The following is a 22,795-nucleotide window of genomic DNA, read 5'->3' as shown; positions in this document are numbered from 1 at the left end:
CAGAATGTTAAAAACATAAAAGCCATTATGCTTCCAGAATTTTAAGTGTTATTTAGAGAGATGCCTTCGCTATTGGTTTGCTACAGTCAGGGCCACAAACAGCAGCATAAGAATGCCACACTTCAAAACAGTTAACATTAAAAAAACCTCATATTTAGCAACTAGTCATAGGCTCACCACATTGCCTGAAGAAACTGTCTCTCTGGCTCTGAAAACTATTTCCAGAGAAACTGCAGACGCCTGAAGTTTTTCCATGAAAATAGACTTCAGTAAAGTGTCAGATTTGCTGTTCTCCATCATTCACTGCTCAACTTCTGGAAGTGGCTGACAGACCTCTGGGCTCAGGCTTTGGGCTGAAAGTCAAACTGAGCCCCATGCAAACTCTACAATTGTGGGTCTTGGTTCTGGAGATGAGAAGACTTGAACTACCATTACATAGCTTGCTCTCCCATTTTAATCCCCACAGTCTCAATGGACTGCACAAACATTTAGATGGAATCATTAGTTGGGACTGAAAACTACTTTTTGCTGCAATGATTTCCTTTGGCTGTGAAAAGTATATGCAATGTGAGAAAGTCCAAAGAAGCATTTCTGAGGCTGAGTTTAAACAGTATTCAAGGTTTATTTCTTTTAAATAGGAAGCATCATTAAGTTTCAGACATGCTCACTGTGACTTAAAGCAGTCTATGTTTTATCCTCAAATTGTGCTTTTCTGCTCCCCCAAATACAGTATGACAGCCTTCAATTTTCTGATTCACTCAAGAGGACTTAATCCAATTAATGTTGCTTCTGACATAGCCAGAGGTATACATTCTTTCTAGATGACTACCTCTAAAGACAAATATTTAGAGGATGATCCTAAAAAAACAATGGACTCTAAACTTCTGAATCAACTTCTTAATATTTGTGGCATTGTCAACGGACCTATTATACTTTAAGTTAAAACCAAAACAGCAAGCCTTCTCCCCTAAACCAACAAAAGATTCCCCTAAAGATACTATTTTTAGGCAATAAATCATGTAAAAATACAAGACAGAGCACTGAAAAATAATGCTTAATCCATCCAATAAATAGCAGCTCAAACAGTACACTCCACTAAATCTTTACTTATTTTCAATCCTGATACCTAGTCTCATTCTAAGCTGCAAGTATGACTGTATGGTTGATGGAAGTAGCTCCACTGTTCCAATTTCCTCCTCCCAGATTTCTGCAATGATAATTTTCTGCATTTCCACAAATGCAGGTGCAAGCAGATGTAAAAAATGTTAATTAAAAATAATACACAGGAAAATAAATGAATGAATAAAACATTCTTGCCTCTTTTGGCATGGCATTGCCATTGAGTCAGTCTGGACCATGCAAATGGTAAATAGTTCCTGCACTGTGATTAAGCAGATGTTATATGAGGAAGAAGGCAGTTATGCACAACTCACTAAGATGTGCAAAATAGCAAGTATGATAAATTGAGAACACTGTATTGTTTTCCCCTTCAATCTTCTGGATTAAGATTTGACTGTTGTCTGATTTTCCTCTTGGTTGCAGTTTGAATCAGTTATTTAATATTTAGTATTACAGTTCCACTTGAGACCAGTCCTGTCCTAAATCTGTATGCTCAAAATGTAGCTCTGGAAGTCCTAAGAGCAGAATTTAGTAGTGCAGAAAAGAGGAAAGGAAACACAGTACTAAATTTTGAAGTGATGAAGTTTTATAAATAATAAAGTGAGTTTATATAATTAGGCCAGAAAATATGCATAATACAAAAGGTGTTTTGGTAACTCGTTCTAGGTTACATAGTTTCTGTTTAATGGTTATGCAACTGTTCTCTTCTGAGTACTTGGAGGGCTACATAAAATAAAGGAGTGATAAGACCTCAGAGATTTATGATCATTGCCAAATCCTGCCATACAAAGAGATACTATCTGGAAAGTTCATGGGAAGCACACACATCAAAAACAGATGTCGCTGCCATGCACTGTCCCTTATGGTCTGATCAGCAGACCTGTTTTCTCATCAGTGATGTTCAATGCAAACAGCTGATGTGCCTTGGAGAGAGAAATCAACTCAAAAGCCTTTATAACAGGGACTTTACTCTCCGTTCTCACTAATTATCACACAAGTCACCTGTTTTCAGACACAACACCCCATCGTTGTTCCACTCTTCTACAGTTCTAGAGGAATGAAATCTTGAATCTTCCAGACTGCATTTGAATTTCACCTAGTGATGTTTTCCTAGCCATGACGGCCAACATATTTGTATGCAAAAGGCATCTTTGTGACAGGTAACTGCCTTCTTAGATCAACTTGCATCACCTGTTTTCTTTTGTTCCCATGCTGAATGTTACTTTCCTGTAGCATTATGTGTGCCCCAGAGTGGTTTTTAGCTTGCTAAAGCAGATACTGAACCCTTAGGAGTATTATCTTTGAGGAGGTAGGCTAGGTGTCAGTACTGCATCCCCATTTCCCTGAGGAAGCCACCCAGCTGTGCTTCCATCCATGCAGCACATACCAAATCTGTGCACAGCAACCACTCACCCTCTTACTGCATGGGTAGAGATCAGTCTGCTGGAGAAGGTCTGCTGCCTCTTCACATTCTGTACTTCCATTTCAGAAGATAAACTTCCCCAACTTCTAAGTGGGAGTTGCAGGGCTATCATAGCTAAGATATGACGATAAGCAACGTTTTTAACAGTGTATTCAAACTTCATCTTGTCAATTTTGTTTGCCCTTTTACATGCAGAAGAAGTATATTTACTTTGTCATTTATGTTCCTTCCCTTTCCGTGTCTCCCATTCATTGCTTGTTGGATTGCTGAAAACTTTAGAAAAACCTCTACAAGTTGCTCATTACAGTGAAGGCTTTTTAGGGTCCATTTTTCATTTTTAAAGATTTATTATCCCTCAGTATTCCAAGCACTGTACAAAGAAACAGGGACAGGAAAATTTTGTACTTTTTTTCTTGCAAAAGTGCTTTTATCAGAGCAGCAGCAATGAAACTAAAGAAGACAGAAACCCAAATTTACCAAGTAGCACCATTTAACTAAACTACATTTGTTAGTCTTAAAGTATTTAAATAACTATAAGGGATAGCATTAAAAATTTCAAAGCACACTTTGTACCTCACCTTATACTGAATATTTCCTGTCTGACAGTCAATTTCAGGCTGTTTCAGGGCCTGATCTTAGAAGATTTAACCTGCCAGTAACCAGGACTACATGAGCTGATGTATTACTTGAATCCTCTGAAAAGATTACTGAAAAATTTAACTCTAACATACCCTTTTTTTAAACTGCTAGTTTCTTGAACTTCAGGGAAGTGAAAAATAAACGTGCCTGTATGACCAAATCCTGGTCAGCAGTCAATACAAGCAGAAGAGCCTGTCACACTGATAGTAGCAGTAAAATGTAATGAGTTTGTGGATTTACATAAAATGCAAAACAGGAGCATAGAGATGAAGTTACCAGAAAGGTCCCCATTGTAGCCTGGGCTCTGTGAGCTGTCACAGCAGGTCCATGCTGAGACACCAAAGCAGAAGACAGAAGCTGTTATCAAACACTGGGTTACCATATGCCTGTAGCTACATTACCTACCACAGCATCATCCCAGAAAGCATTACATGAACTAGCAAGTTTCTCATCTCCATCAGCATCGTGTACATGTTCTCACAGAGATCACTACCACTACATATATTCAGCTACAGGCCACTGCAAGCCCCTTTGCACTGGCAGACAATTTACTAACACAGGAAACAGTGTAGTTATATGCCTAGTTACATGCAAGTGAAAAATGCTAAACAATGTGGAAGCTAATTCTCTTAACTCTGTGAAGAGGCATAGTCTATGTATCTGTAAAATGGAAGGCAATCAAATATGAAACAAAACTGTGTAACAACATAAGTACAAGGGAGAAGAGAGGAGTAAGGATTTGCAGTGTATAAAATAAAATTCATTCACTGCTGTGTATAAAACAACATCTTGCTTCCACTTAACTCTGCAGTATCTCAAACCACTTGTCTCCAGTGTTTGCCAACTTCATTTAAAGCTGAGGCTGAAGAACTACACAATTTAAGGTGCATAGAACACAAGAAAGCAGTAGCTCCTGCAGTCTTTTCAGTTTTCCTTTAGTTGTCTTAATTTGTGATACTGTGATTGCAATTTTGGGTTTGTGTTCACATTAACTAGAACTTAGGGAAGAATTATTTAATTTCCATAATGTAAGATAATGGTGAGCACATACAACCCACAAGAGAATGGAAACCAAGTTAATTATAACCTTGCCTAATGAAGAATGATAATGTTAAGTGATGGTGTCTTAGCAGGATGAGCACATGAGTTAATTTAAATTTATTAATTGTGTTAAAAACCGTGTCACAGAAGGCAGTAAGGGCAGGGAATTCAGAGTTTTAAGTAATCCAATTTGAGGGAAGAGGGAATTTCATAAGATGCAAAATAATAAGTGCTTAAAGCACTAAAGCCTAAAAATACAGTGAGCATATTATGAGGACATGGCACAGACATATTTGCCTGTCTGCTCCAGCAGAACAGCAGGGAAAGAGGGCAGACAACTCCTGACACTTAACCAATATTGTAATTTCCCCCTAATACCATGTTTGGGTAGTGAGAAGTCCTGAGGCCCAATTCAAAAAGACAGAATGGTGATCACAGACCAGATTCATACACGGGTATGGCAGACACAGCAGGAGAGGAATCATGAGGGAAACTGCCAACCTTGCCCAATGCTGGGTCTGTTTCAGATGAGCCCTGAGCTAACTGGAGCCTTTTGAGCAGCATACTATGGAGTTGTGAGAAGTCTGTTTCCACCTTCTCCTTCTCCAGATGATTCAGCTTTTTAATGTAGCAGGATAGGAGGGCAACAAGAGCAGACCCAGTATTTTACTATTCTAAATTTTAAAATGACAGGAATAATGAGATAAAGGGTATAAACAGAGCCACAGCTGCATCTGTTCAGTAGAAAAACATTCATTCACTCAGCCTGTGTTAACCTAAGCCCTTGTATTAGAGCTGGCAGAAAGAAGAGATCCACTCAGAGGACCACATGGCACAACATGCCCTGCTCCACCACACCATGTCTTCCCACTCTCTCTCATCAGGAGGGTCCAGGTGGCTGAAGCTGCTTCCTCTGCTTCTCTCCTCCATCACATCAAAAGCTGAGCTTTCACCATGGATACAAGAACTGCCCATGCTTCCCTGGTTTCCCTTCTGTTACTTGACTGCATACACACTCTCCCCAACCACAAGAAACAGAACTCCAGCAAGCTTATGACCCACAACAGGAAAATCTGAGTGATGAGCACCCTATGTGTACATGCAGGGTAACCTTTATCCCCAGAGAGTATGGTGTTTCACCCTATAAAACAGCTGTACAGCCAGCTGTCTGGCAGGCCAAATCAGAGGGCAAGGATGCAGAGCTCAGGGAGGTGACCTTTACTGCTTATTGGACCTACAGTGGTAGACAGTGCTGCTGAACTACAGCTTGAGCCAGCCTGTGCAAGTATGCCTAATACAGATGTTCCAAGAGGCAAAGCTGAAAGCATAAACCCACAGCAAACCAGGCTGTAGCAGCTGGGCTTGATTGCCCAGAGTCTGCCTTCGGAAGTGTGAGTTCTGGGGAAACCATGTGCTGGAGAGGAGGTACATGGAAGATGTTTACTATTGATTTATCAGAGAACAAGTATTAGAGAAGAATTAAGATTTAAAAGAATTAAAATTTCTGTCAGTGGCTGCACTGTGTTCTTACAACATTAAAATTAGGGCAACTTGCCAGCCAATGACTTTTTTGTGTGTCCAGGGACTCAAGCTCCAAATTACTACATATTATGTAACTCAAGGCAACCAGTACAGTCTTACCCTCTTTCCCTTGGAGCAGGAGACCAGTGAACCACTGCTGAATGACATCATACAAAAATATGTATTTACACAAAATAAAAGGCTCCATCAATACTTTCCTGCACCGACTTCATATATGGCTTAGAGAGTAGTAGACAAAGGAATCAGTAACATGCAGAACTATGGAGTGCTACTTCTGTGGAGTAATATTTCACCCCGATGTAAAACAGATCAGGATTTCTGTCTTGGTTTTTACACAGTCAAACATGACTCCAGGCCCTTTTGCACAGCTGTAGTTTCCCTGACATGAGTCTCAGTAGAAATATCTCATTCACTTTTACCTTCTATAGAGGCCTTGCATTTAAGCACATCACTCTTCAGTGGTATTACCAGATGCAATTCTCTTAAGAGAGTAATAGGTCCTTGAATGTGTCATCTCCAGAGTCTAAATGCAACTCTTACAGTACCACTGTAAAACTGCAGTATTTTACATGCTTACTATAGATAACAACTACCAGATCATCTTTGTTACTCTGCACTTCAGTAATCACTTGCTAGCAATTGAGAGTCTCCTTTCTCCACTCCCCTACCACCTGAAGCTATAATAAACACCTCTTGCACTCAGCAAAGTCACATCTTCCCTGTTCTGGAACAATTTCACAGACTCCAACTCCCTTCATATTTCATTGAACACCTATGTCCTCCATCCACAAGCTGCCTCACAAATCTGACTCTGCCAACACCCGAGCTCCTACTCCCTACTTGTCACAATCCACTTATCAACACAATACCAAATATCCGATTGCCCAAGTAACAGCAATTCCTGTTCCATAGAAAACAGCAAAGGAAAACAAGGGAGACAGTGCAATTCTGTGGCCACTGAAGAGTAACTACCACACCTGCTGCAGAGCATGTAGCATTAGACTTCACAGACTAATCCCCCCTTCTCTTCTCTGGTCATGAATACTGGTTAGTCCCTCATTCCATGTACCACTGGAGCAGCTGACAAATCAGAATTAAATGGACCCAAAGTACCATCTACCACATATTTTCACTCAGATCAGAAGCATCTTAGAAGCTGATTTAGGAGAGCCTAATGCTATTAAAAATTCAGAGCTAAATGCCTATTTTCTAGCACTTTACTGTTCAAAACAAAGCCCAGACTGATGAATTATTTTTGTTAAGATTTGTATCAGGACAGTTCAGAATTTCAACAACCAAACAGCTGTCTTCATTTCTTTCCCTTACACAGTTATTTTTCCAGTACAACTTTGCTAGTTGAGAAAAGCAGTATGCCCAAAAAGTTGCAAACAGCCCATAAAATTTTCACATAAATGTGCTTAACAAGTGAAAAAAACCCCAATCTGTATTTCTCTATATCTATAGACATATATGTGCGCACACATATATACAGTCATAGATGGATAAAATCTTCCTCCAAAGCAACACGCATAAACAGAATTTCAATTCCTTAGGAAAAAGAATGTCTAGCTAGGATACAAGACAGAGGCTCTTCTCTCCCCTACATCAAAACTAAAAGACACACTACTTACAGACACTTTAGTATCCAAGCTTCTAGAGAATAAAGAGGGGGGAAAAAAATAGATCTTTGGCTCTTCAGCCTGCACATTTTCATGTTTTCACATGCAGAATGTTGCATAAACTCAAAACATCTCTTGGCCATATGTTTCTTCCAGCCACTCCTTAGAAACCATATAAATGCCTCCAATAACCAGCTTGCTTAAATATACATAGCTGTAGAACAGACAAGTTGTTGGCCTGATGACATTCCAAAATCCCTGGCTAATAACTTAAGGCATCACAGGTTCTTCCCCTTTGCTCTGGACAAGGGGAGAGGACAGAATGCTGTCTCTTTCTATACTACTAGGTCTTTGAGAAAATCAGATACACCTACACAATGGTAGTATGAGCAGAAACAACACACTGAAACTGGGAAGACACTGGAAGTGGTTTGGGAATCGCCACTGCATAGGCTTTCTGACACATCAAACATTGACAAAGGCATTCTTGGATCCTGTATTCTGTCTGGCAGTAAGCAAAGTAATATTCTTGATGTTAGACTGTGCCATAGGGACAAAGAGAAAAGAATAATAAAAACCCAACAGAAATACATGGAAGTAGAAAAGTCCATTTTGAACACTCAGTTGACCACTTTGTTTCCTCCTTTATTATGCATCTTGGATCTTCCAAGTTGAAGAAGGGAGCGCAAATTTACAAAATAGAAAGAAAAGCTACGGACAGACTATCCCCAGCAGCTAGTATAGTAGGCTGAAGGCCTGAGCTTTGCAGTCTGAGGTTATACTAGGTGGCTATCTTTCCTACCCACTACAAACTGTGACTTTAACTCCAGGTTTCATGCCAGAATCACCAAGTCCTTGGGATACAAGGACTGACTTGCTAGTAAAATAATACACAGTGCTGCATTTATTACTTTCTGACTGGATCATTAATCACCACCTGGTGATTACATACATTAATCACCACCTAGTGAAATTATCTATTTCATATAAATACTTATCGCCATAATATCTGAAAGCTTAAGCAGGTACATAATACCACTGAAGTCTCACCATTAGGGTCCCTATGGTTCTAATAATCAAATTACACCCTCTTTCAGATTGACAGACAGAACTCTATGGCATGAATACTGATTAAGGTTCCTGAAAAAGTAATTTATTTTCACTATAATGCTGTGACACAAACACTATCTATAAGCAGGAGATTTTATTACTACTGTTTTCTTCATATAACCATCATCTGCCCATAGCCTGAATATTTTACAAAGACTGGCAGCAAAGGAGTTATTCCATTTGGAAAAAAAAACAAAACAAAAAACCCCCAAACAAACAAAAAAACCTACAAAACAAAAAACCAAACCAAACCAAAACAAATACCAACAAACCAAACACTCCCCCTCCCCCCTCAAGAAGTAGTGTAGGTTTCGGAGTTTCTCTGCACTCTGTTTATGACCAACAAATTACAAAGTTAAAAAAAAAATAAATATTGCATTACAAATAATTGTAACTGCTTGAAAAGAAGGGAAAGGTTAGAGAAAGTGAGAAATCTGTGACAATAAGAATCCAATAATGAAGTTACTGGCAGAGCGTGTTTGGGGCTGGATCTTTGGCATCATTCATCTTAGGCAAGTGTGTTTATCATTAAATTTCACTCTCAGTTTTTGTCACACTGAAGCTACTCTACCTTAGATAGTGCCCACGCTATTCATTTGCAAGAAAGATAAGGCAGTCAAAAATGGCCTAGAGCCCTTCTGGCACAGATCCTTTTCCCTTTCATCATGGAAAAGCCACTCTGGGCTCAAGGAACACTTTGTCTAGCAGTAAATTGAATCGTCTCCATGTAACAAACGTTGGAGTTTTTTTTAAATAGATCCATATTTGCTGTGGGTTCTTTAACTTTCCTTCCCCAGCCACAGTCAATCAGTATTGTTGCCAGCAAAACTAAAGCCTTCTCTGGAGGCACAACAGCAGCTCAGCAGTATGAAGGTGTAGGCAGAGATCACTGTCATTTTGCTTGCTCTGTTCTTGCTTATTACATAAGGGCACATTTTGTTCTGTCTAAACTCTCCACTGCCACCCGAATTACTGAAGACTCAAGTCCTTCCCATGACTGTTGTGGGAACACATACTTTAAGCAGCTCAGAGCTTCAAAGCACGTGCCACATACAGCCACTATATCTGAAAAGCCACCCCATTAGCTCAACAGCTACGAAAAGGCTACAGACCTCATATCAAAGGATTTCTTTGGTCAAAATTTTCTGAAGTTAGTGTTCTGATGGACACATTTAACTAAACAAACTTTAACACCCATTCTGAAGGGATAAAAGGGTAACCCTGTGTTCCCAGTGGCAGTCTGACTACATGCCAACAACTCTGTCCAAGATGTGTCAAGCTGGTGGTACACAGTCCATCACTGGAAATGCTCCCAGGGCAAAGCAGCACCTCATTCCCACAGCACTACACATATGTAGAAATGGAGAGGCAGCTCCCAATGCACTTCTTGCAAACCACGAACAGATAGAACCTTAAGTATCCACCTATTATTTATGCCATCTTGCTTCTTTCTGGGTAAGTTTTATCATTACTGTTAAGTACACATATTGCAGAAATGCCAATGGCTCTCTCTAAACAAAGCTGGCACTATATTCTGTCAGCACTTCACTACAGCTTAACCTTACCTTCCAGTCTGTATTCATAGCTGTCATTTGCATCCTACTTTGATAATGTATGCCACAAAGGAGCAATTCAGCACCCATTATTATCCTATCCATGCCAGTATTTCATGGTATGCTTCAATTTTTCTACCTCTTAAGTTCACCCAAATGTGCTGGCACCAGTGCAAGTGAGCGAGGTCCTTCAGCTGAGTTACAGAGGAAGCAAAATATACCACCCAAATATGCCAGCTCTAAGGCTAATACAGCAATAATTTTTCCCAAGCCGCCACAGCTGACAAGTTAATAACTACAACCCTTGCAGAAAAAAGGGTTGTTCTTCACTGATCTCAAAAATGAGTAACTCTAAGGCCAGCAGCTGCTGGCAACAAAATGACTAGATCTATCCATAATCTCATCATGCCTTGATTTATTAAACATTAAGGAACAAGGATTTTAGCTGTAAATACCAAAGAAAATACTTAAGTATTCTGACACTTAAATTCTTCTATTTAGTAAAGGGCAACCATTTTTACACAATTTCTCTTTTGTCTTCTTTTTATTTAACAACCCAACTGCCTTTCATCTTTACTCCATCTCAGATTGCCATCAGATTGTATGACTAAATGTAGTGCTGTAAGGTCAGCACACTAACACCAGGTGACTTGTCTTAAAGGATCAGGGTGGTGGCCCAACAGTATAGAATCACAATGACATTATTTCTGAAAGCTTTTGACCACTAAAAATACCTGAAAAGTACAATCTGACTCCTTCAAGAGAATGAAGATTATTTTTATCATTAATTATATACTACCAATTTGTATAATTTTCTAATTCTCTACAAAAGTACTTGTGAAAAACAAAGGGGAAAATTTTTGAGAACATAGGCTCAACAAGACTCAAGAAGAGAACATGCATCCTTACATGCTCTCACAGAACTTCCTAAGGGTGCTGGGTTTTTCCTGGTTGCGTCTTTGTCGAAACCAACGTTGAATGCTGCGCACATCCCAGTCCAGCTGTTTGGAGAGGCCTTCCAGCCTTTTCTCATCTGGGTGCTACAAAACAGAGAAGTACAAATATGATTTTCTTGCTCAACTGCATTAACACTTTAAATTCAGAGCTGCTGTAATTTACTCGTCTTCTTACCAAGGCTGTCTGACACACGGACACACAGAAAAATGTTCACAGAAATCTCTACTGACAGATTCCTGCCAGAATATATTTACAATGACAATTATTAATCTAGAAGGACAGACACTGTAATATGACATGCAGGTCCATTACTAATAAAAAACTTTAAAGGGATAATGGTATTGAAGCTTGCTTGAAACTTGGAAGTGAAGTTCAGCAGCCATAAAATGCTTTGCATTTCTGGAGCAGTGGCTCTTAAAAGCACTTCAGTGCCTGCCACATACTAATACCTGTTCCACTCTACTACATCAGGATCTTTATCCTACCGACTGTTGCACTAGGAAAGATGGTCTGACTTACACAATTAAGAAGATAAATCCCATATTTGTGCATGATAATGTTAAAAATGAGGTCGTTAAACAAAGTGACAACTTCAAAAGGAAAATCACCTTGACAACAGGGAGAATCATTTTCTATAAAACTAAATACACACAAATATTCTCCAAAGCAGGAAATGTAGAAGTCTCATACCATTACTGTGGCTGCAAACCTGTGCAGAGGTAAGGCGAAAGAAAATGAGTCTGCCCTTAATTTGAAGAGCAGTACAGGACAATTCTCCAGTCATACAGCAATTCTACATGTTCAGTAAAGCATATGTACGACTTATATATTTCTCCTGATCACACAGTTTTTTAAATAAACAGAAAAATGGACAATCTGTTTTCTGGAACTTTAGCTTTATTTCTGCAAGCTAGATATATATATATATATTGAATGAAGTACAAGAGCTCTTACAACAAAGAGGTTTAAATTTTTAATTTTTGCAAGACATAAACCAGCAGAACTACTTTTGGGCTGAAATTGTGTCCATCAACCTCCAAGAAAACACAGGAAGGAGAGGGAAATGAAAGGATGAGACAAGAGAAGGTTGAAGTATTTGCCATTCATCTCAAGTCAACCAAGGCATCTACTAGTTTTTCAATGGAAGATTAAGAAAAGCAATTTCTGTAACCTTAGAAAAATGAAATGTTTGATGCAGCTCTTCAGAGTTTGACTAGAGTGAACTTCTGTACAAGATTCAAAAAAGGCAGGTCGCTAAATTGAGACAGTTTCTCTGAGAGCAGTAACCAGATTCTTGCATGAAAGCAGATACTTTCGTAGCAGATACTACACTCACAAGACTACCAGATTCTACAAGGAAATCCTAAAAACAAACATACAACCCCACAACAAACAAAACCTAACCATTCTTCCTTCAGTTGAGTCTGTGTGAGAGTATATCCTGCAGCTTTCAGAAATAAAGAACATGCAATTCCCTCCCTGAAAACAGAACAAAAGTCATAGCAAGTGCCACGGTGATCTCTGGATAGTGTAGGACGCACAAGCAAGACAGATCCACGCCATATTTCACTGGCTGTGACACTGAACCCAATTTTGCCCTTTTTGACTTTAATACTCTCTGAAGTTTACAGTGGTGCCCAGCTACAGCCTGGAGCCAAGGTGGGATTGGAAAGCTCCTGCAGAAGAATTTTGGATGCTTGAAAAGCATGGACAGAACAAACAGGTTAAGTCAAGATGTCATAGGGAGAGAGATGTAGAGACAGATATGTAAGTTGTAGGGGAAAATCTTGTACAAAAAAGATATGCAAACTGTAAACAAAACATCATTTAGTCAGCTTCTCCCACTTTTTTATGTTTTTCTCCTGTAGCTGGGACACCAGCTTCTTCCCTTAGAAGGAGTAGCTTTGAAGTTTCATGGAAAATTCAGTATCAATATTACTGGCTTGCAATGAGCCCTTTTTTTTTTTTTCCTCAAAACCCCAACTATTTTGCACAAATTGATACAAAATAGATAAGAAGCAAAAAGAGTTAGCAAAAAAAAAAAGTAGGTGGCCATATGGCATCTAGGAAGTGTTTCTGTGACAATTTTTTTTTGATTGAAAGCTTAAAGGAAACATCATAAAAGGATCCACAACCACTAGAGCTGGCATATTAATGATATCCCCAATATTTGATTTCTGATTTCAGGTGTAAAAATGCAGCACCGCATTTATCTGTTAGCTTTGCTTTGTTCAGACATAGTTTACAGTGCCACATCCCACTTCATAAGGTAAATATTTTAGTTAGACACACTACCTTTGTAATAGCTGTGAAAACCTTTTCCAGGATAGCATTAGGTTGAGCTTTCTGTGGTCCATTGGCTTGGACTTTGAGGCCTAAGGCACATGGTTTAGCAATGAACCTGTGAGAAACAGAAAAATGAGAGAAGAAAACAGGTGAAATCCTTCAGTTATTTACTTCATTACTGTCATCAATCAATGGCATGTGGTAAATGGGCAAGCATTATAACCCTGCCAGCAGAAACAGTACTCAGTTTTACAGCTCAAAAGCAAGCTCATATAGGCAATTACATCGCAAAGTAAGGAACAGCACTTTGAAGGATGAAAGGAACTCTGTGGAACACATGAAACAGAGGATTTTCTTTCATGTTGTGAAGAAAGATTGGAACAAAAGCATGAGAGGAATGCCTCCTAGAGAAGCACCAACTCATGAAAAGAGGAGGGCAGCTTGTAGAGATGGGGAGCATATAATATTATCCTCCAAACACAGCCTTTTTAAAAATCAGTGTCCAAAGCAACTACTGTCTCAGGACTCCTTTAGCACAATGGAATTTCAGAATCATGAAAGGCAGCAAGCACTTAAGCTGCCCAGTCAATACTATTTTCTAAAAGCATAAAATTCACATGGTACAGAGACACAAGCAATACTCTTCTGCTAAAGTATGAGGCTGTCCAAAATCATAACACCAATCCCTAAGTTCTCTGAGACATCTTAGAGTTGAATTGCATAGTTTATATTACATATACTCAAAGACCACCACTCTACTCACAAAAAATTAAATTATTTGTAAATATGAGTCTAAATCTGGAATTCCCATTCCAAGCTAAAAACTCTGAATAGGAATCACATTCATATCTGAACACTATGAACTTCTGCTACATTTGAACAATATAACACATGATTTCACTTAAAAGGCTTCCGTTTCCCAAAACTTCATTTACCAACATGGACCAAAACAACACTTGGTACTTAAGTAGTTTCAGATTCATCCAGCTGAATGACCACAAGCTATAAAAAATCCAGGAATTCTTACCCACACACAAGCCCCATTTTAAGCACTGTTATGAGCTACAACTGCTGTTTCTGCCATGTTTAAGACAGCACAGCTGATTAAAGGGAATTAATTCCTAGGCAATGTTATAGTGGTTACAGCAATAGCATTTGGTAAAGAAAGATGGGATGGCCAGATCACCCTGTTTTCCTGGAGGAAAATTCTTGATATATTGACATTATTTCCATATGAAAGGCAATTATATAGCCTGAAATAAAGTTGGCGACTGAGAGTGGGAAGACAAATATTCAAAAGCACACACAATGCATTAGTGATCTTACTATTTCTTCCTAGTGTGTTAAAGAAGAAAAAAACAGTTATACTATGTAAAACTTTTCAAATCTAAATTGATTTCAGACTACAACCATCGTGCTAGCTCTACGGCATCAACAGAATTAAAGACATTGCATCAGATGTAAATTTCCTGCTTTAGAGTTAAGAGCTTTGATGAATCCAGTTTTACTACTAAGCTCATGAAGGCAATCCAGCCTTCTGTTCATGAAAGAGAAGCATGTAAGCTCTGCACATGTTAGATGTAAACACAGTTTAATCAAGACACACTGGAAACTTGTATGTTAGTTAAAGCTGATAAAAGAAATGAGAAATGTATTCTAAAGTTGAATACAGACAATAACCAAATCAGTGCTGGCCCTTGCTGCTAGCTGATAACCAGAAAGATAGCTGAAGAAGCCAATGGAATTTTATTTCAGAAGCTTACTTTACTTCTAAATTCTATTCTATTCTCTATTCTTAATTCTAAAACACTTCATCATCACGTGACAACAGGCTCAGAATTTAGCATCTATGTTTTGTATCAGAAAGCTGAAAACCAGACAGAAATTCAAGTCTTCATTGTTGAAGACAATAAAAACAATTTCCTGAAGAGTAAGCCATAGAGCCAGACATGTCAATCCTTAAAAAAACAATAAAGGCGATGTCAATCAGTGTTAAAGCTAATTTTACAAAGCCATAAAAGGAAACATTTAAAAGTAGAGGAGCAGGGGAATGTTGCAGGCATGATGCCTTGAGAGTATAAACAAATAAAATAAATAAAAGACAACTGCAGCAGCTTTATGCATTCACAGAGGAATCCAAGCTCAGCCTCCACCATTAACAGCAAGATCAAGAAACAGTCATTAAAAAAACACAAAAATAAAAATTGTTTCAGATGGATTTTCTGTGCACTTGTTAAGTCAGTCTCCTCTGAAATAAGACAGGGTTTGGGAGTTTTTTGCTTATTTGGAGGGTATGGGGTGCTTTTGTTTGGTTGGGTGGGGGGTTTTGTTTGCTTTGGGCTTTTGATGTTTTGTTTGTTTGTTGTTCATTTAATAAAATACATCTTTCAACTTCTGCCTTGCTTTTCTCCTTCTCCTGAGTGAAGGAATCTGAGAGCCACAATATAACTCCAGTAGAAAGGCAGTTCCCTAAACATACTAATTTAAAAGGAAAAAAGCAGATAAAAAGTCCCAGTTAGAAAAAAATTCAACAAGAAGTAATTCCAACAAGTTTCAGGATGAGCTGATCTTCATTTAAATCTAAGCAAACCAGCTGGGTTTGCTTAAATGACATTCTTGAAATTACATGTCATGTTAATGAATAGCCTAGGTAAACCCAGGACAAATCACAGACCCAGTGGGGTTTTTTTTAATCTTTAAAGCATAATATATGTGTTATACCCATTACCTAAAACAAAAAACATTTTCTAAACACAAACATGAGCTTTTCTGCCTTTGTTGCTTATGTTTTTCACATGCATGGGAGGAATGGGCACATGACTTAAAGCAGAGCCTGTCCACAGTAAACAGCTGGAAAACACAGGATTATCTTGATCAGCTATGTCAGTGATGAAGGGACAGGAAAAGCTACAAAAACCCCATGAAAGTCCTGCTAGGACACTCAAGAGAAAACAGTTTTAACTGAAACATTTTATACACCTGCAATACTGAACAGATTTGACCACTAATTCAAGTACGCATAAGCCAAGCTTTGTCCATGTGATTACTTTTGGTGGAACTCGTAAAATGTGATTTTTTTTCATACAAAAACTTAACCAAACCAAGCTATACTTTAGAGTATAAAAGTTGTTTTTTGAGACTACAATAGTAGAGTTCAAAGTAGTTTAAAGTAGAGTTCATTTATTAGGGTCCCAAACTTCACAGGTGTCATAAAAAGCACCATTAATATTCTACTCTTCTGTAATAATTTGATTTGTAAGTAAAAAAAAAACAAATAATGTTTGATACATATACAAATTATGAGTGTTTTGCCAAATGCTGCACTTCTTAAAAGCACTGTTCATTTTTTCCACTTCTGCTAACACCGTGGTATTCAATTCCCTAAACAGTCTTAGTGAAACCCATGGGACTTTTTATTGCATAAGGTACTGCAATTAAGAGGGAGTAACTATTGTGAAAGAGTAAGGAGAGTGGAATTGAGTATATTTCCAGCTTTTCTCTTTAAAACATGGAAATCTGAACAAACACCACACTGATATCTCTTTTTCAATGGATTTCAGTACAGCTGAATTGAAAGCTGAGTTACGCAGAAATTAAAGGACAAACACATTTTGCTGAATGAAAATCAGAATTCAAGAACGTTTTTAAAGGCAGGTTCCTCATTCACAGTCGGAGGCGCCATGTAAGAACCAGCCCATGCCAAGGCAGAAGCCGCAGCTGTGTGAGGGCAGAGCACGGGCGCGGAAGGCACTGGGCCTCGGCAGGGCCCTGAGCAGCCCCAGCGGCCCCGGGCAGGCGCTGCCCGGCGCTTTCCAGCCTGTCCTTCTCCACTCACTCATTTATTCTTTTGCCCAAACTTAAGAGATCAGCTTTTCTCTAGAAATGGGTCAAAAACCCTTTGCAAAATGATCCCAGGGTATAAAGAGAAACGGCAATCTCACCACAAGTGTGTCAATTTAATCAAGTACCGTTTTGGGTTTCCTCAAGCAGGCGCAATTACCTCATGAGGGAGCAACCATCCCACCTCACCACCAATGCTGGGGAAAACAAAACCCCAAACCTGCCAGAATTAATTCGAAATGTTACCCCTCACAATTCTAGGAGGACGATATGCATTTGCAATTGCAAAGTCTGTGTTAAATAAATTAGAATTTTTAAGTATCACATGAAGGATAGGAAGAAAAGTAATTTTTTTTTTTTTTAATTTTTTTACTATAAATCAAACAGCCCTACGTGTAACATGTAATCTTTGCCCTGAATCTGGCCAGACACAGATATATAAATCTTTAGTCATCTGGGGCACTGGAAATGTGCTTGTAGGGCCCTCTGACAGGATGTGAATGCAGTGTTTTCACACCAGCAGGTCACCTGCCATTTCCAAGCTGACCAGAGTAGCTGCCTTTTAGCAAATTCATGTCTGAGTTTCTCAGCAGCTCTGAAGATATTTAAACCACCACAGAGCCCACAGCAGGTAAACAGGGATTACAACTTTGGGAATTTTTAAACAGTCTTAGAGGTCTGCAAGAATTAACAAGGCTTTCCAAAGAGGGCCAAAAACCCCAGAAAAGCCAATCAACCAAACAAAAATTAAGCTAACAGCACTAATGAACAGTAGATTCATATAACTCACGCTCCTTTTAATGTAGGGAAAGAAAATAATGGCTTCTAAACCATCAATTTAAGAAATACTCGTGGTAAAATAATTCATCGTGTTAGGTAAGTGATACACATTAACCAATTATTTTTGCAAAAGGATAAGATTACCCATTCAACAGAACAAAAATCAAAACAAGGGTGGTTGATAGAGAAAAAAGGGTGTTTTACACTTCTGCACTTAAAACTGGCATATCTAAAATAAAACCAGTATCAGAGGGAAGGATCTGCAAGCATCTTACCAGGGTCCAAATCCAGCAATAACTGACAAAGTAAGTTTAGGGGTGTGGTTTTTTGTTTGTTTTTTGTTGTTGGGTTTTCTTAATGTGTTTTTTGTTTGTTTTTAATTTTTTTTATTTAGGTACATTTCATCCCACAAATTAGTAAACCTTTTCTTTTTTTTTTTCCTTGCAGTATTTTAAGCACAGAACGTTTTTTCCCTGACTTAAGCAGCTTTACTTTGTGGCCAACTTCAGTACAGAAGACCACTCAGAAATTTTCATTAGTGCAAGTGAGAAAAGCTATGCCAGTGCATATTTCACACTTTCTTAAAAAATCTTGGCTAGTCACAGCTTAAATAATTTATTAAATATTATTACATTATTAATTAATATTTATTATTACACATGATATATATTAATATATAATTTCTATTGAATTATTAAAATTATTAAATAAAACACAGTCCCTTTTGTCATTCCTTTTTATCAAAAGTAGGTCACATTATGGACCAACAGACACAACTAATGGCCTGTTATTACATACCATCCATCCCCTAACAATCTATTTTCTGAGACAATAACTCAGCATGGCACAAAGGATCCGCACAAAATCACTCTGGAGACTGCTCCTACATGACCTCTACTAACAGATAAAAAATATCATGAATCAAACAGGCAGGACCTTGGCTATGAAGGCCATTTACCCTAAGAATATGCAGGGGTTTTTAGCCTTTCATGTCCACAAAAACATTACCTGTCAATGCACAATAAGAGTTGAGTCTCCTTGTCCTGTGCTGAGGATGCATCTATGTAGAGTAATTAGAAAAAAACTGTGGTGAATGTTAAGGTGTGTACCAGCACATCTCTGAGTCATCCCAAGTATAACTAGAGGATCTCCAGAGGTCCCTTCCCATCACAACCACACTGCAGTAACAAACTCTAGTTAACTGGTCAGCTCTGATTACATACATACAGTATATGTGAAACAGGTAAAAACTCTCAGACACTGGCATAGTTCAAGCTTGCATAAACGGCTGCTCATGTTGCTAATACCAGCCAGCTGTGAGCTCCAAAAAACCCAAAAAAACAAACTATTCCTTGCCAATCAAATATGTCCATAAAATCTCATGATTTCCTATCAGTATACTTACAGATATCAGGGAAGGCAGTTAAACCAGAAAAAAATTCCTCTCTGTGCTAAAGATGTACACAAATCTGTTTTGAGGAATCTGGCTCCTTTTTTGAAAGAGTGATGCAGAGCAAATTTTCCCAGCTCATCTACTTTATACTCACTAAACACAGATTATTCCAGGGATTTATGATTACAATTGTCTAACTTGTTGGACATTGCTTGCTGGTTTTAAACAGAAACAATCTAAATTTTCTCTAAGGCTGGATAAAAGCAGAAGGCTTGTTTCTGAGCAGATGCTCAACCCATTTACTGCCACAATACTCAAAAACAATTGCTGAATCCATTTTGTTATTTTGGTATAGCTGACCTACTTAACTCAGAAGTTACGTGTATTAGCAATAATTAAAATAAAATTAACAAAACCTCCCACAAACCCCAGAAAAATCTTAATAGTCCTAGAACAAATCCAGTAGATAAAGAGGGTTGTCCCTTCAGTATACCTATCCCAGAAGCGGTTTTGGCTTTATGTTTCACAACAACTTATGTTACAGAAAGTCCAGTAGGATACAATGTCTGAAGCACAGGCAGGGGTCTTAATGGAGAAAATCTCATCCAAAATGTATGTACACAGGAAAGTTAACTTCACTGAAATTTTTGGGATGTGCTGAGAAATGGGTCAGAACTCCCACAATGAAACCTTTTCAAAGGAATCTGTCTGCCCAAGCAAAAAGCCAAGCACACAACTCTCTATGTCAGCAAGAGCCTTCTCACACAGAGCATCCCAATCCCTGTCTCAGAGGGCGGTGCAAAGGACAGCACAGAGCCAACCCTTCCAGGGGGACCCATTCCAAACCCTGCTGAAACGACTTCAGAAAAGCACACATATGCACCTGCCTTTCATCTGAGATGTTCAATGCTTTTCCTTCTCTTCTCTTTTCTCCTGTCATAGAGATGCATTGGCTGCTATTCCCACACCGGCATCATCATCCCAATACCTCACATTAAATTATACAAACTAAACACTATATGGTGCATTCTACATGTGTTTCCAAAAAAACAAAAGCTAACGTAGAAGGTAGTTGTGTAAAAATACAGATCTGGTATCTGTATTTCAGCTTTCAGACTTACTGGTCAGTACAGAGCAAATCCACAGAATTTTTAAGCAAATAAAACAAATTATACTTATCACTCAACAGCAGTATTAGGAAATGCTTTGTCCTAACAGAGTTATTCTTAAGAAACACAACTGATATGACTGACCCATACCTTTCTTTCAATTACTGTAAAAATATTTCATCTTTGCAGTGAATTTCTCACATTTATATTGTCCTGCCTTTTTGACTGAACATACACATCTAAAGGACACATTTCCTCATGATGCAAAGTTAAAAATACTCCAGTTTTCTGGAGATTTTGATCCAATAACAAAAACCACGACCATTTGGCTTGAGCTACCTTTGCAAACATGCTAGCTCCCATCACAAGCTGCAGGCCAGACCCCACTGATCACTGACCCAGTTCCAGATCCTGCTCACCCACCCTGCTAAATCTTTGCGCACCACAGAGATTTAATCCTTTCTCCGGTTAGTTCATAATGGGTCTGACTCATGCAGGGGGTGTTTGGCCACCAATACGGGACCACCCCAGCCCAGCCTCTACTACCAGTGCTCCAATTGCTTTTCCAGTCAATGTTACTAAAAAAATGGGAAATAAATAAGGCCAGCACTTTACAAACAGAAGTATTCCTGTTTTCCAAATATGGAGGCAATTTTTTGTAATATACGTATGCATAAAGTTATTAGTATTTCAGTTTCTTCTTAAACTCTAAGACTGAAGCCAGAGGGAACTACATGCTCCAGAATAGCAACGAGCACTGCACATATGTAGACAAAGGTCACAAATAAATATTTTTGCAGCCAGCTGTCTAATTCTTTCTTTCTTTGTAATCTCTAAAAATAAAGTTTAGTCACTCTGTAACTTTCCAAGCATAGATCAGGGAGAGGGAGAAGGGACGGAAGGGGAGATAGACTCCAGTCCTCCCACCTCTCACACATGCTGCCCTCCACCAGCATCACCAAGGCTGTAGAAAGTATGGGCGATACAGTTCTGAAGGTATCACTCTCACCCTTTTTGCACTAAAATCAGGACACACGAGTCAGGGTCAATGGTAGAATCCAGTCTCCAAAATTGTAGCCCACTGCTAAAGGTCAGTGAAGACAAAAATATTCTCCCAACTTCTAGAAAGTTGTGGCTTAGGGGCTTTTTAGACCAAAAAAGGCATCTTTGCACATAGCAGTCCCCAAAGAGCTGACCCTTCCTCCCCAGGCTGCACTAGTAGCTCACTGAGCCTGTGAAAACTTTCCACAGTCTGTGGCAGAGCTCCCCAGTGTAAATTCAGACTCTATGAAGATAACCATCCCACTTCATTTTGAACTTACTGCTGGCAAGTTTTGGTTTTGCTCTTTTATTTCTTGCACTGGATAAAAAAGATCAGTCAATCCCAAAGCATCCTTTGTCACTCCTGACACTATAGATTTCGTACTCCCCTCTGCCACCTTCCAAAATACAGAGCTGATATGTCACTTCATTTCAGCAAGTGTGGGACAACCAAAGGAAACAACCAACCATAAAACATCTACATAGGAAAAGACACATGGTCCAAATGAAATTTGATGCTGGACAGGGAAAAGGGCAGGAAGACAGCGCAGAAAAAAATGAAAGACTGACAAATTAATTGCTAAATTGCAGTAGGTTACCCTAATACAATGACACTGTTCTAATCCTCCAGGCCCTGCAGCATTACTTTATCTTTTACTTTGGTCACATCTTTAACATGTGAGCAAAAAAAAAAATAAAAAAATCATGACCAATCCCCATGTTTACAGTAAAGGAACAGCGAAGGCATGCCATCCACTGGCCTCTTGATAGGTACACACTCTTGTAGTGCTTGGAAAATCTCAAAAACCAGCTCAGATGGACCTCTTTTGAGAAGTAGTTTCCTCCTGCATTGTATGATCATTAAATACCACATGGAATGATCAAAACATTCAACAAAGACAAAAAGCAACTAGGCCTCACTAGCTTCCAAGTTCTCCTGTACATTTTCACATTTTTATTCTATCACTAAATATTCTTAAAGCTTTCTTGTTTGATTGCCAGCTCAGCAGGACACTTTTTCAGAAAGGAAGGGAAGCAATCTGGAAGGCATTGGAAGGCAGCTGCAGCTCTGTACACGCAAGTGTAGAACACCCAGTCCTCCAAATGAGTTTACTGACCCCTCTGACCCTAACTTGGGGAGCTGGGGAAACTAATGCCCACCAGAGTGCAGGAAATACTACACTGCAGTTTGAAATGCAGAGCCTTATGTTTTCTGCCTTCCACACTAAGGCCGTCCCAAAGCAAAACTTGCCATCACAGGCAAACAATGAGTCTTGCATGCAAAAATCTCAAAACACAGCTGACAGCATCTCATTGTACTCCTAATGCATGATAAAACAATT

At 38.8% G+C, this 22,795-nt stretch overlaps 1 protein-coding gene across 2 annotated transcripts in view; it reads right to left on the bottom strand.

Moving 5' to 3' along the window:
• Window positions 1-22,795, bottom strand: part of CERS6 (ceramide synthase 6) — a 100,171-nt gene that overhangs the window by 54,424 nt on the left and 22,952 nt on the right. For both annotated transcript variants that reach the window (XM_058840439.1, XM_058840440.1), the window contains exons 2-3: window positions 13,299-13,404; window positions 10,956-11,086 (exon numbers count right to left, since the gene is read on the bottom strand). In XM_058840439.1, the coding sequence (XP_058696422.1) occupies window positions 10,956-11,086; window positions 13,299-13,404 (237 nt within the window). The remainder of the gene's footprint in view (window positions 1-10,955; window positions 11,087-13,298; window positions 13,405-22,795) is intronic.

The sequence above is a fragment of the Poecile atricapillus genome, chromosome 5, assembly GCF_030490865.1.
Source record: "Poecile atricapillus isolate bPoeAtr1 chromosome 5, bPoeAtr1.hap1, whole genome shotgun sequence".
In the NCBI taxonomy this organism is placed as follows: Eukaryota; Metazoa; Chordata; class Aves; order Passeriformes; family Paridae; genus Poecile; species Poecile atricapillus.
This window is presented reverse-complemented; position numbering and strand designations above follow the sequence as displayed.